General features: G+C 42.8%; 1 protein-coding gene across 6 annotated transcripts in view; it reads right to left on the bottom strand.

Annotated features, from left to right (window-relative positions):
* The window catches only part of KIAA2012 (KIAA2012 ortholog), a 262,432-nt gene that overhangs the window by 65,467 nt on the left and 184,828 nt on the right, over window positions 1-12,137 (bottom strand). For all 6 annotated transcript variants that reach the window (XM_033946967.1, XM_033946969.1, XM_033946966.1 and 3 more), the window contains 2 exons: window positions 4,633-4,702; window positions 4,210-4,398 (listed from right to left, as the gene is read on the bottom strand). In XM_033946967.1, coding sequence (XP_033802858.1) covers window positions 4,210-4,398; window positions 4,633-4,702 — 259 coding nt within the window. The remainder of the gene's footprint in view (window positions 1-4,209; window positions 4,399-4,632; window positions 4,703-12,137) is intronic.

Raw genomic sequence — 12,137 nt, forward strand, 5'->3', positions numbered from 1 at the left:
TACTGCCTCTGTTCCGGAAGAGGTATGTGACGTCGGGGGGGGGGGGGGGTGGACCGGCAGCCACAGTCATCGTGGGATCTTGCTGCAACTAACTGCGTCTGCCGGCCCAGCCCCCTCCGACGTCACTTACCTCTTCCATCTGGAGCAGAAGCAGTCATCGCGGGACCTTTGGGATGGAGAAAGAAAGGAGCATAGTAGGGTGGTGAAAGAAAGTCAGGGTGGCATGGAAGGGTGTGGAGGGTGAGAAAGTGAGTCAGGGTGGTATGGAATCATGGTGAAGGGTGACAAAGGGGGGTCAGGGTGGTATGGAATCATGGTGAAGGGTGACAAAGGGGGTCAGGGTATGAAATCATGGTGAAGGGTGACATAGGGGGGTCAGGGTGGTATGGAATCATGCTGAAGGGTGACAAAGGGTGTCAGGGTGGTATGGAAGGGTGTGGAAGGTGACAAAGGGGGAGTCATTGTGGTATGGAATCATGGTGAAGGGTGAGAAAGGGGGTCAGGGTGGTATGGAAACATGGTGAAGGGTGACAAAGGGGGTCAGGGTGGTATGGAAGGGTGTGGTGGGTGAGAAAGGGGGGTCAGGGTGATATGGAATCATGGTGAAGGGTGAGAAAGGGGGACAGGGTGGTATGAAAGCGTGGTAGAGGGAGAGAAAGGGGCAGATGCTGATGGAATTGCAGGGAAAGAGACATAAGGGGGAAGGATACTGCATGGAATTGGGTTGGAGGGAGAGAAAGGGGGCAGATGCTGATGGAAGTGGGGGGAAGGGAGAGGAGAGATGCCAGACCATTGGAGGAGGGAAGGGAGGAAGATGGATGCCAGACTAATGGGGAAGAAATGGAAGGAGGATGCATAAAATTTCTAGAACGGGAATAGAAAGAGAGAAGATGCTATTTAGAAGGGGCAGAGAGAGGGTAGACAGTGGATGAAAGGAAGAGAGTGACAAAAAGATGAGGAAAGCAGAAACTAGAGAAGACAAGGTAGAAAAAAATTCTATTTATTTATTTTTTGCTTTAGGTGAGATGCATCGCTGTGTCTGTGATGTTGCATTGTATGCAGAGTCCAGCTTCTTGGTGCTTCAGTTTAACCTTTGTCTACGTATTGTTATTCTATCTCCCCTTTACAAAACTGTAGAGCGTTTTTTAGCGTTGGCATCTGAGCTGTTACCACCGTGGCTAAAAACCACACTATAGTTTTGTAAAAGGGGGAGGAGTTAGTTTGTGATTACATACTAGGCGAAGGTGTTTTCTGTGTTCTGTGTGTTTGAAAAGACATGATTTTCTGTTAGGATTGACTGTGTAGGATTGATCTGTACTAGTCTGGCTTGTTTAGTTTTACAATGGGTTTATTGATGTACTGCTCACTGCAGTATGTAAGATGCTACCTTTTCCTAGATATTCATGTGTGACGTGTGGATTGTTACTAAAAATCATGTTTTTCTTACAGATGGGGGGGAGGTGTAAAAAAATGATGGGCCCCGGGTGTCACATATACTAGGTACGCCACTGAGCGCCTCTACCATCTTTCCCGGTACCGAGGTCAGACTCATCGGTCTGTAGTTTGCTGATCTCCCCTAGCTTGCAACTTTTTATTTATTGCGGAAAAAAAAATTGGGCGGGCCGTATTTTAAAACTAAACCGGCTGGATATGGCCCGCGGGCCGTAGTTTGCCCATGTCTGCTCTAGCTGTTGTGTACATTAAACACATGCTGAAATGCTATTTTGCACATAAGCATGATGTCAGCAGTCTAGCACTTTACTGTTCATTCCAGCACTCTTTCCCCTCAGCTTCTTATCCCCTGAAATTATTATTTTTTGACTCATCCCTTTCAACAAAGTGAGAAAAAGATTGTGGATCCTTCATGTTCACAGGAAAGAGGAGAAATGGCCATAAATGCTGACCGCAGAAGGCTAAACTAGCCTTTCACTCCTCCTCAAACCTGGCATCAAAGTCTCAACAAACCCTGCAATCATCAGCCTTTGCATTCAGCCTTTAATAGTGAATAACTTTCATTACCAGGGGGGTTCAGTAAATTATGTACTGATGTCTATGCAAATCTTTGCACACAGCTATCTTGTGAACAAAACTTGTAATGCACACAGCTGTGCAGAAAACTGAGTGCAAGAGTCACACTAAGCTGTGCATGGAGCATCCTACGCTTTTTACAGTGGTCCTAAATGCAATTGAAGCATCAGCAGAAAAAATGTGTAACATGTAACAGCAATGTGGAGAAACTGAAAATATACCCCCCACTAGTATCTTTCTTCTCTCTAAGTCTGTGCTTTTCTCTCACCTCTCCCTCTGTTTTCCCCAGAGTATCTAAACTTTTATCCATCCCCTTTGTGTCTCTGCTCTTTTCTCACCTCTGCTTTCCTGCAGATCTTTCCAAATCTGAATCTGCCTTTTCTTTTTTCTTTCTATATGTGTATCTCTGCTCTTTTCTCTTTCTTACTCAGACTGTCAATCGGCCTTGCGGCTGTGTGCAGAGAGCCAAGTAGTTTGCAGATAGACACCAAGACAGGCTGGTATAGATGAAGAGATTGAAGAGAAGAAGGAGGAAGAGATTTACTACAGTTTTGGTTGCCTAATCTCATGCATTTGGTCTGCAAAAACCCAAAGGAAAGGTACAGTTTAGGGGGTGAAGAACTTATGTGCACGACAGAAGAGCGGGGCTTGGGTGTGATTATATGTGATGATCTTAAGGTGGCCAAACAGGTTGAAAAGGTGACGGCAAAAGCTAGAAGGATGCTATGGTGCATAGGAAGAGGTATGGCCAGTAGGAAAAAGGAGGTATTGATGCCCCTGTATAAGACTCTGGTGAGACCTCATTTAGAATATTGTGTACAATTCTAGAGACTGCACCTTCAAAAAGATATAAAAAGGATGGAGTCGGCCCAGAGAAGGCTACTAAAATGGTGTGTATAAGAACATAAGAAATGCCCCTGTCGGGTCAGACCGGAGGTCCATCGTGCCCGGCAGTCCGCTCACGCATCGGCTCCTCAGGTCCAGGACCTGATAGTGCTCATACCCTAAAACTGTCATATGCTTTTCGCTTATGACCTGTAGAGTAACCTTCTATCTATACCCTGTAATCCCCTTCGCTTCCAGGAAGTCATCCAGCCCCATTTTGAAACCCAGTATTGTACTCTGTCCTATTACCTCATTTGGAAGCGTAGTCTTCATCATAAGGTATATAGTCTTCATCATAAGGTATATAGGGACAAACTTAAAGATCTCAATATGTATACTTTAGAGGAAAGGTGGGAGAGGTGAGATATGACAGAGAAGTTTAAATGGAGAAAAGCTAGCAGGTATAGAGTCCCTGAGGCAGCCAGTTAACGGTGAAACAAGGCTAGTTGAATTCGAGCATTGAGGCTTGTGTTCTTCTTGAACAACTGATGGACAGTGCAAAAAATTCCTCTACTTCAGCTAAGTTAAAAAATATTTTTCTTTTTCCTTCTGTGTACGGTGGTGGGCGGTTGCCTATTTTGAGATAAAACTATTTAATTGGGTGGAGATTTTTTATGCCAATGACAAGCAGTGTGGCAGCTTGAAGTCCTGTTGGACTACTGTCCGTATTTATGATATTTGAGGCTTTTTCTCCACCTTTAGGTTAATTGATATCTCATCAGGTCTGCCCACCTTGGGCTTGTAGCATTTTTTGTGATTTTTTGAATTAATTTATCATTAGTAAAATCGTTATTGAGAGTACGTGACGTAAATGTGCATGAGTCGAGTCTCTTTCATTTGAAAGGAAGCTCTGGAATGATCTAAGGAAATACTTTTTTACAGAAAGGGTGATAAATGTGTGGAACAGTCTCCCGGAAGAAGTGGTGGAGACAGAGCCTGTGTCTGAATTCAAGAAAGCATGGGATAGGCATGTGGGATCTCTTAGAGAGAGAAAGAGATAATGGTTACTATAGATGGGCAGTCTAGATGGGCCATTTGGCCTTTATCTGCCATCATATTTCTAAGTGGATTTATTTTTTACTCCATCAAAAATTTCAAAGACTAGGGGACACTCAATGAAATGAAGATGGGCTATGGGCTAGATTGACCATTGGTCTGACCCAGTAAGGATAGTCTTATGTTCTTATCTGACCTGACTTGGGGGACCTCATAACCATATCAGAATATCCATACGTGAGATAAACTAGCATTTACTGGGTTTCCAGTGTATATATATATATATATATAAAGGCAGACCTATTGTGGCATCTCTGTCTTCTTCCTGTTTTTTCTTTTTCCATTGGGGTTCTTGCTTGGTAAGAGTCTCTGGCAGCTGATTCCTGGGAGCAAGAGCTTGGTTCTTCTGTGGAGATGTGCCGTGTCCAGGAAAGGGCCCTTGGGTATGTTGTTTTTTATTTTCTAGCTTGGGCACCATACTTTTAGTGGCTGAGAGGAAACATTACTATGTTAAAGAATACCAAGAGCAGATCTCAAAGCAGCAGTGATAATTCAGAAGTAACATGACAAGCATCAAGTCAAATATACCTGCTTTTTTTAATGTAATGTAAATGTAATGTAATTTATTTCTTATATACCGCTACATCCGTTAGGTTCTAAGCGGTTTACAGAAAATATACATTAAGATTAGAAATAAGAAAGGTACTTGAAAAATTCCCTTACTGTCCCGAAGGCTCACAATCCTGTGTCTGGTCTCTTCGGTATTTGTGCTTTCTTGCTGTTTGTGGTTTACCTGTTAAAAAGATAAATGTTCCAAATCTGACTTAATTTAGAAGCTGTACTCTCTGGGATCAGTATTCAGCCAGTGGTGGTTAGCATTTTGGTGACCAATGCTAGTATTGTTCTCGGATATTCAATACTGGGCCATGTCTGGGCTTCAGCATTGAATATCTGGTTTATGTGGAGTCAGCTATTATACAAAGATACAATGTGATCCCATTTATGTGGTTACTCTAGCTGGTTAAGTTCTGGATATCAGTGCTTAACCAGCCAACTGTTGACTCTGCACCCAGAACGCCCCCCAAATATCTGGATGTCACTTAGGTACTAACCACTAATTTTCAAAGGCGATAACCGGTTAAGTGATGATGAAAATTTAGAGATAGTCCTGAACTAGCGAATCAATTGGTCAACATTCATTTCTGGCTAGTTAAATTGTTTTGAATATTGAACCATCTGCAGTATTTCTTTGAACGAAAGTAAATTCATCAGTAAGGGACAGGGGCGTAGCCACGGTTGGGCCTGGGCCCATCCACTATCACCCCAGGCCCACCCAGCATTGGCTGGCTTCGGCCTGACTGGCAAACAGAAAACCAGCTCCTTTTTCTGGTTTATAGCAGATCGCCAGAAAGCATTCCATCCCGATTTGTCCCTCTTCTGCTGGACGCACGCCTATGAAGTGACATCAGAGGGAGAGCCCACGCAGGCGCAACAGCAGGTTGGGGGATGTTGCTCATGCCAGGAACATTACAGAGGTATGGCGGAAGCAAAGTGATATGTATGTGGCAGTAGGGGGGAAGAGTGGGAAAGGAGTGCATAGGGGTGGGGGAGGGGAGAGGAGGGTGGGGGAGGAGCGCCACTGCCCCAGGTATCTCTCACCCTTGCTACACCACTGGCCTGAGGTTCTGAATCCTGTACTACTGCCCTTCCTGCAGTTATTTGTTCAGGGTGGGAAGGGGTGATAAAGAGTTAGAACAGTGGTGGAGCTGGGTAGTGGCAGGTACTTGTTTTTTATCTTTTCAAAAAAGTTGGCAACTCTAGGTGCATCATCAACTGAAGACATCCACAGAACTCTCCATCAGAAAACCAGGGCAGTCAGTGGTGGTGCTCCAAACAGCTAAAACTGGCACTACGGGCATACTCAGTTCTCATGCATGTTCAGTTCAAGTGTGAAAATGAGCATGCCTAGGGTGCCAATGTCAATGGCTTGGAGCACTGCCTTTGACGGATGCACTTTTCCTAAACATGAGTCAGTAGGCTAGGGATCTTCACCAGTTAAAGTACACTTCCCCCTCTGTATTCGTGAATACAGAAAAACCGCAAATAACTTTACGTATTTTATTCGTGGTTTTTCTGTAAAAAGCCTGAAAAAGACACAAAACCGCAAATAACCTTACCTGTTCCTGTGAAGAAAGTGCAGCACAACAAAGAAAAATGGGGAGACCCAAGGATCCACAGTGAAAACAATCCACCGATGAAAACAAAAACAAAAACTGTGGATACAGATGTTCTGGAGATAATTTATTATACACTGACATATAAAAAAAACATGAAAATTCAATTAAAAAAGTACAATGATAAAAAATACAGTGTATGGGTCCAGTTGGATTTTTATAACTGCCTTTTTTATCATTGTACTTTTTAAATTGAGTTTTCATGTTTTTATATGTCAGTGTATAATAAATTATCTCCAGAACATCTGTATCCACGGTTTTTTGTTTTTGTTTTCACCTATGAAGAAAGTGCCGTGATTTTATCTGTACAATGCTGAGAGGAATGATTCTCTCTGTGCATCACTGGAAGGATCGATTTTCTCTGTGCATCGCTGGGAGCAGCGACTTCCTGTGGTGTAAATTTGGGGGCGGAGCCTGCACACAAAAAAACGCAAATAACTGAAACCGCGAACAACGAAACCGCGAATACGGAGGGGAAAGTGTATTTAATTTTTAAACTTCATGGTTGCGGTGGGGTGGGGGAGAAGAGAAGAGGAAATGCATGTCCACCCAACCTACCCACTTGCCCACCCACAAATTGCCTTCCAGCTATGCCACTGGTAAAAGAGATGAGAAAATCAGAGAAGTCAAAGAGGAAGTATCTATCTTATATTATAAAACTCCTGGCCATGGGTGTGATAGGGACACCAAAATTCCCTTTCTAAATCAGTGTGGGTGAACTATTGGGCCCTGACCTGATTTACTGATTGTGTGATATAATCTGAAGGGGTGTTCCCTTGGTGCTATTACAGGGAACTAGAAAAACCCTTGAGCAAGCCCATAGAAAAAAAAGAGGGGCACAAGAAAGAAGAGAAGGAGACTCCAGGGAAAGAAGAGCTTCAACCTAAGGCTAGGGTTACCATATTTGTGAAGACATAAAAAAAGGACACATGACCCTGCCCATACTCCACCCACAACCCTGCTCACACACCACCCATTTCCTTGGTCCTCCTTTCTATCCTTTGTACCCTTTTAGTGCTTCTCTCCCCTTTCCTCCAACCCTCCTCCCCCATGGGTGCTTCTTTCTTTCTTTATCTACCTCTCTCAACTCTCAACCCTCCCCCCATTTACAGGTGCCCTTCTCTCTCCTTCCAATCTCCTTTCCTGCTGTTTCTATATCTCCCCTCCCATCCAGCACTACCCTACTCCATGCTCCTTTCTTCAGCACTCTCTGCTTTCTATAATGCTTCTCCAGTCATCCCTCCTCCCTCCCTCCATGCTGTTTCTCAAGCCCCTCTTCATCCATGTTTTTCCAGCCTTCAGTCCCTTCTCCTTCCCTCCTCTGATACTGCTTCCCCTCACAACCTCTCTAGCTCCCAACTCCCCCATCTACCTCCTCCCCAGGCTTGGCCGCTGTAATTGAATATTCAGGCAGCCAGCAGCAGCAGCAGCAGCAATAAAGTTAGCCTGCTACCACCGGCCTTCCCTGGAAGCCGCCTCTTTGCAGGTACTTCCTATTTTTGCATAGGCAAGACTTGCAGAGAGGCTGCTTCTGGGGCAGGCCAGCTGTAGCAGGCTTACCTCATTGTTGCTGCTGGCCGCCCAAAGATTCAATTACAGTCGCTGTGCCCGGAAAAGAGATGGGGGAGTCAGGAGACCCAGCTAAACCCGAACAGACTCCCCCATTTTTAGAAAACTGTTTGGGTACCCAGACAATCCTCGATAAAGAAGACATGTCTGGGTTTTCCTGGACATCTGATAGCTCTATCTAAGGCCAGTCTTTAGGCTGGCTAGCCTCAAGCAGAGAAGGAGCAGAGGATTGAGCTGCCTCTTACACCTGCTCTACTGTGTGGACAGCCTGGGCTCAATGAGGGAGTCAGGATTTTGCAGTGAGAGGGATGCAGCTGGGGCTGGGATGGGAGAGATTAACTAGTTTGGAAAACTGCGTGATCATGTTGGTAGACTGGGTTCAATGAAGGAGTGTCAGATTTCAGCAGGCATAAGCAGTGGCTTTCATCTGGTCTACCTTAATAATGGTTTATGGACTTTTTCTCCAGAATTTATCCATACCTTTTTATTTATTTTGTTATTTTATTTTTATGAAATTTACATTTTTAACAAGCATTACCCTCTTGTACAGAATGAATGAAAATAGCCATCAAAATTTTTTTTAAAAGGAAACAAAACCATCCAAAAATATAGACTTATCCTTCTAAAGTCCACAATATCAGGATCCAGAATACAAATAAGCAGATTAGTCAAAGAGAAAAAAGGAAAAGTGACCGACTAAAGACTAGAAGAAAGACATACAGTATTTTACATCTGAGCTCTAAATGTTGTGTCCCTCAAGACGTTTTGAAGATAAGAAAGTGGTCAATTGTGCAGGCTCAAAGAAAACATACTTTACAGAATGGTAATTAACTATACATTTCCATGGATATTTTAGGAAAAAAGTCCCACCAATCAAAGTGACTCCTATTTTCAAAGCAAAAATTGTCTTCTACGCTTCTGAGTTTCATGAGATACATCAGGAAATATTTGAATTTGGAGACCTAGGAATTCTTTTTGTCTGTTTTTGAAGAATAGCTTCAAAATCCATACTTTGTCCGCCAAAAGTGCCACTGATGCCATTAAAGTAGAAGTTTGAGCTATTTCCTTATCAGAGACCTCCAAAATATTTGATATATCTAGTTTTGATACATCTTGACATTGGTCTGCTGGCTGTTCAGCTTGTTGCACTATTGTCGGTAAATAATAAACTTGTTTAAAAGGTGGAAATGATACTTCTGATATCCCCAAAATTTCCAGGAAATATTTCCCTAGGTGATACAGCGTATACCTTCAGGAAATTTATAAAGTGCAAGTTATTACTGCGAAGATTATTCTCTAATGTTTCAGTTTTTCTTCTTAAATATAAATTGTCTTTAATCTATGCTTCTTGAACACGACAAATCTCTATTAAATCTTTATCAAACTTATCAGATTGAGATTTAAAGGAACTCACTTCTTACTTTAATTCTCCTATTTCCTCCTTTTGTTTGTTTATTTTAACCTCCAAAACATTAATTTGAGGAGTTAAAGATTTTCCCAGATTTACCATTAAGTCCCAAAGGGAATCTAGGGTCACTTCAGGTGGTTTTTGTATAATAAAGGATTGTAATTGAACAGTAGATACTCGCTCACCGCTCGGTTCTCCACCTTGCTGATCTCCAGCTTGAGGTTGCTCAACTCCCTCTGATGGTACCGCACAGATTCCTCCAAAATCTCCTTCCACAGAAGAAAATCTGAGACCATGCTCACCATACTTGATCTCTCAGCCTCCTGGGAAAGAGATACGTCTACCTCTGGTGTGTCTCAACCCCGTGGTGAGCTGGAACACTGAAGCTGTAGAGGCGGAGCTCTAATGTCGGGGCTCAAAGTTGTATCTGAACCATGGAGATCCGCCTCAGCTCCACTTATTACCAGTGGTTCCTGCGACATCAACGGGTCACTCTGCAGGCTTTTCAGGAACTCATCAATAGAGCTGAGTGGAGAGGCACCAGAGCGACGTGAAGCACCAGCAGTGCTTCTGTCTCTTCTTTTCGGCATATCAGGTAATCTGGACAGACGCAAACCTGAAGGAAAATTCTTAAACTGACTAGCACTCAAGGCGTCTTCCTAGCTTCAGCCAGTCACGGCCATGTTGGATCCAAACCTTTTTTTAAACCTAGCTACATTAACAGCTTTTACCACATACTAAAGCAATGAGTTCCAGAGCTTAAATATAAATTGAATGAAAAAAATATTTTCTTATATTTGTTTTTAAATACGCCACTATGTTGCTTCATGGAGTTACCATAGTCTTTTGCACTTTTTGAAAGAGTATATAATTGATTCACAATTACCTGTTTCATAGAGCTTTACCACATCCACTCAGCTGCTTCTTCGCTAAGCTTAAGAGCCCTAAACTTTTTAACCTTTCCATAAATGAGAATTGTTCCATCCCCTTAATCATTTTGGTTGTCATTTATTGTAACTTTTCCAGTTTCATTACATTAGTGACTTTTATTCTGCCTTAATCTTGCAGTTCTAGGCGGATTCCAAAAGAGTAAGCTGGACATTTCTAGGGGAATTACAGTTTCAGGCAGGGCAGGATTAATTTGTCAAGGGCCCCTAGGCACATAAGTACACTGGGCCCCCTGCCCTGCCCCGCCCCACCCCACCATGTGCCCATGCAGAAACAGGAAGCTGCGTCAGAGAGGAAGCTTTGGACAAGCAGCACTGCTTGCACAATTACAGTTCCCATTTCCTTTCTTACCTGCGTTGCTTGCTTGTCTTACTTTCCGTCGATGGGGGGGGGGGGGGTTCCGCATTGCCGATCGATGCTGGAAGGGCCCATCGCTGTTTGGAAAAAACAATGTTGATGCTCTCCTTCATCAGGCCCCCCGACCATTTCGGGTCCTAGCCACGTGCCTACTTGGCTTATTGGTTAATCCTGCCCTGGTTTCAGGTACTAATTACAAGACTGTGACTTATTCAGATATTTACAAGAGCAGGGATAATTAAGTATGGCTTTAATTTGTCTTGACAAATTTCTTGAATAGCAAGGTCTTTATTTCCCTTCGGAAGGTTTTGTATTTGTATAGTTGTTATCAGTAAGTAGGAGAGGTGGTGGTCAAATTTTGCTGCCTGTTTTCCTAGTAGACCATCTTCCATCTTCTTGCACTGTGTGCCTTTGATTGGGGGTGAGTAAATGGAGACTGTGTTCTTCTAATCTTCTTGGCCTGGTTGAGTTGTTCTGGATAAGGTGATCGTTCAGGTAGGAAGGGGTAGCGCCATTCAGTGCTTTGAATAATAGACAGTAAAAATTGAATAATATTCATGCTTTCATTGGGAACCAGTGTGTTTCTAGCTATGTGGTGGTGATGTGCTCATATTTGCTTCGTGAATAGATCAGTCTGAGGGCCATGCTGTGTATAGTCTATAATTGTTTTATCATGCCTGTGGGGCATGGTAGGTAAAGGATGTTGCAGGAAGTTCCAGGACTAAGGACTAGAATTGCTCCCCATCGAATAATTTTTGAATTTGTCATAAGTTACACATGACTTTGAAGGATTTCTTGACAGTCTTGTTGATTTGCAGTTGCATGGTGCAGAATCTGTCTATCATCACTCCAAGAAATTTTAGGGCGGGTTACATGGGGTATAATAATAATAATAATAACAGTTTATATACTGCAGGACCATGAAGTTCTATGCGGTTTACAAAGATTAAAAGATAGTACAAATTGATTGAACTTAACAGAGGTGAAAGATAGTGGTTAACAGCTCAAGGGAACCGTTATTGAAGAGAAAGAGTTGTATGGGTCAGTTGTCTAAATACTTCAGAAACAGATATATTTTTAGGCGTTTCCTAAATTCCCCATAAGTAGTAGGCGTGAGCAATTGTTCTAGATGTGAGAAAAGATGTTGATGGTGTCTTTTGAGTGTACATCCTATAACTGGGGGGAAACGAAGTTCAAACGTGAGCTTCTCTTATGTCTGTTGGCTGAGAAGGAGAAAAGGTCAGTTATGTATTTAGGGGCTAGACCGTATAGTACTTTAAAGCAGAGATAGGTGAACTTAAACTTTATGCATGCCTCCATCGGTAGTCAATGCAGCTGTCGGTAGTAAGGTGTCATGTGACCAAACTTCTTCAGCCCAAAAATCAGTTTGACCGCTGCATTTTGCATTAATTGTAATCGTCGCATATTCTTTTGGGAAATTGCTAAATAGGCGATGTTACAGTAATCAAGTTGACTCAGTACGAGGGATTGTACTAGAATTCTAAATGCTGACATATCAAAGTATACTCTCATGGATCGAAGTTTCCAGAGAATGAAAAAACCCTTTCTGATTAAGGAGTCTACTTGGTTTTTCATGGTTAGGCACTGATCTAGTGTTACACCCAATACCTTCATAGTAGTCTGAATAGGATAACTAAGTTTATTGATGCATAGTGGTGTTTTCGTGTCAAGCAGATGTGGCGAAGCTACAA

Source organism: Geotrypetes seraphini, chromosome 5, assembly GCF_902459505.1.
Source record: "Geotrypetes seraphini chromosome 5, aGeoSer1.1, whole genome shotgun sequence".
Classification (NCBI taxonomy): Eukaryota; Metazoa; Chordata; class Amphibia; order Gymnophiona; family Dermophiidae; genus Geotrypetes; species Geotrypetes seraphini.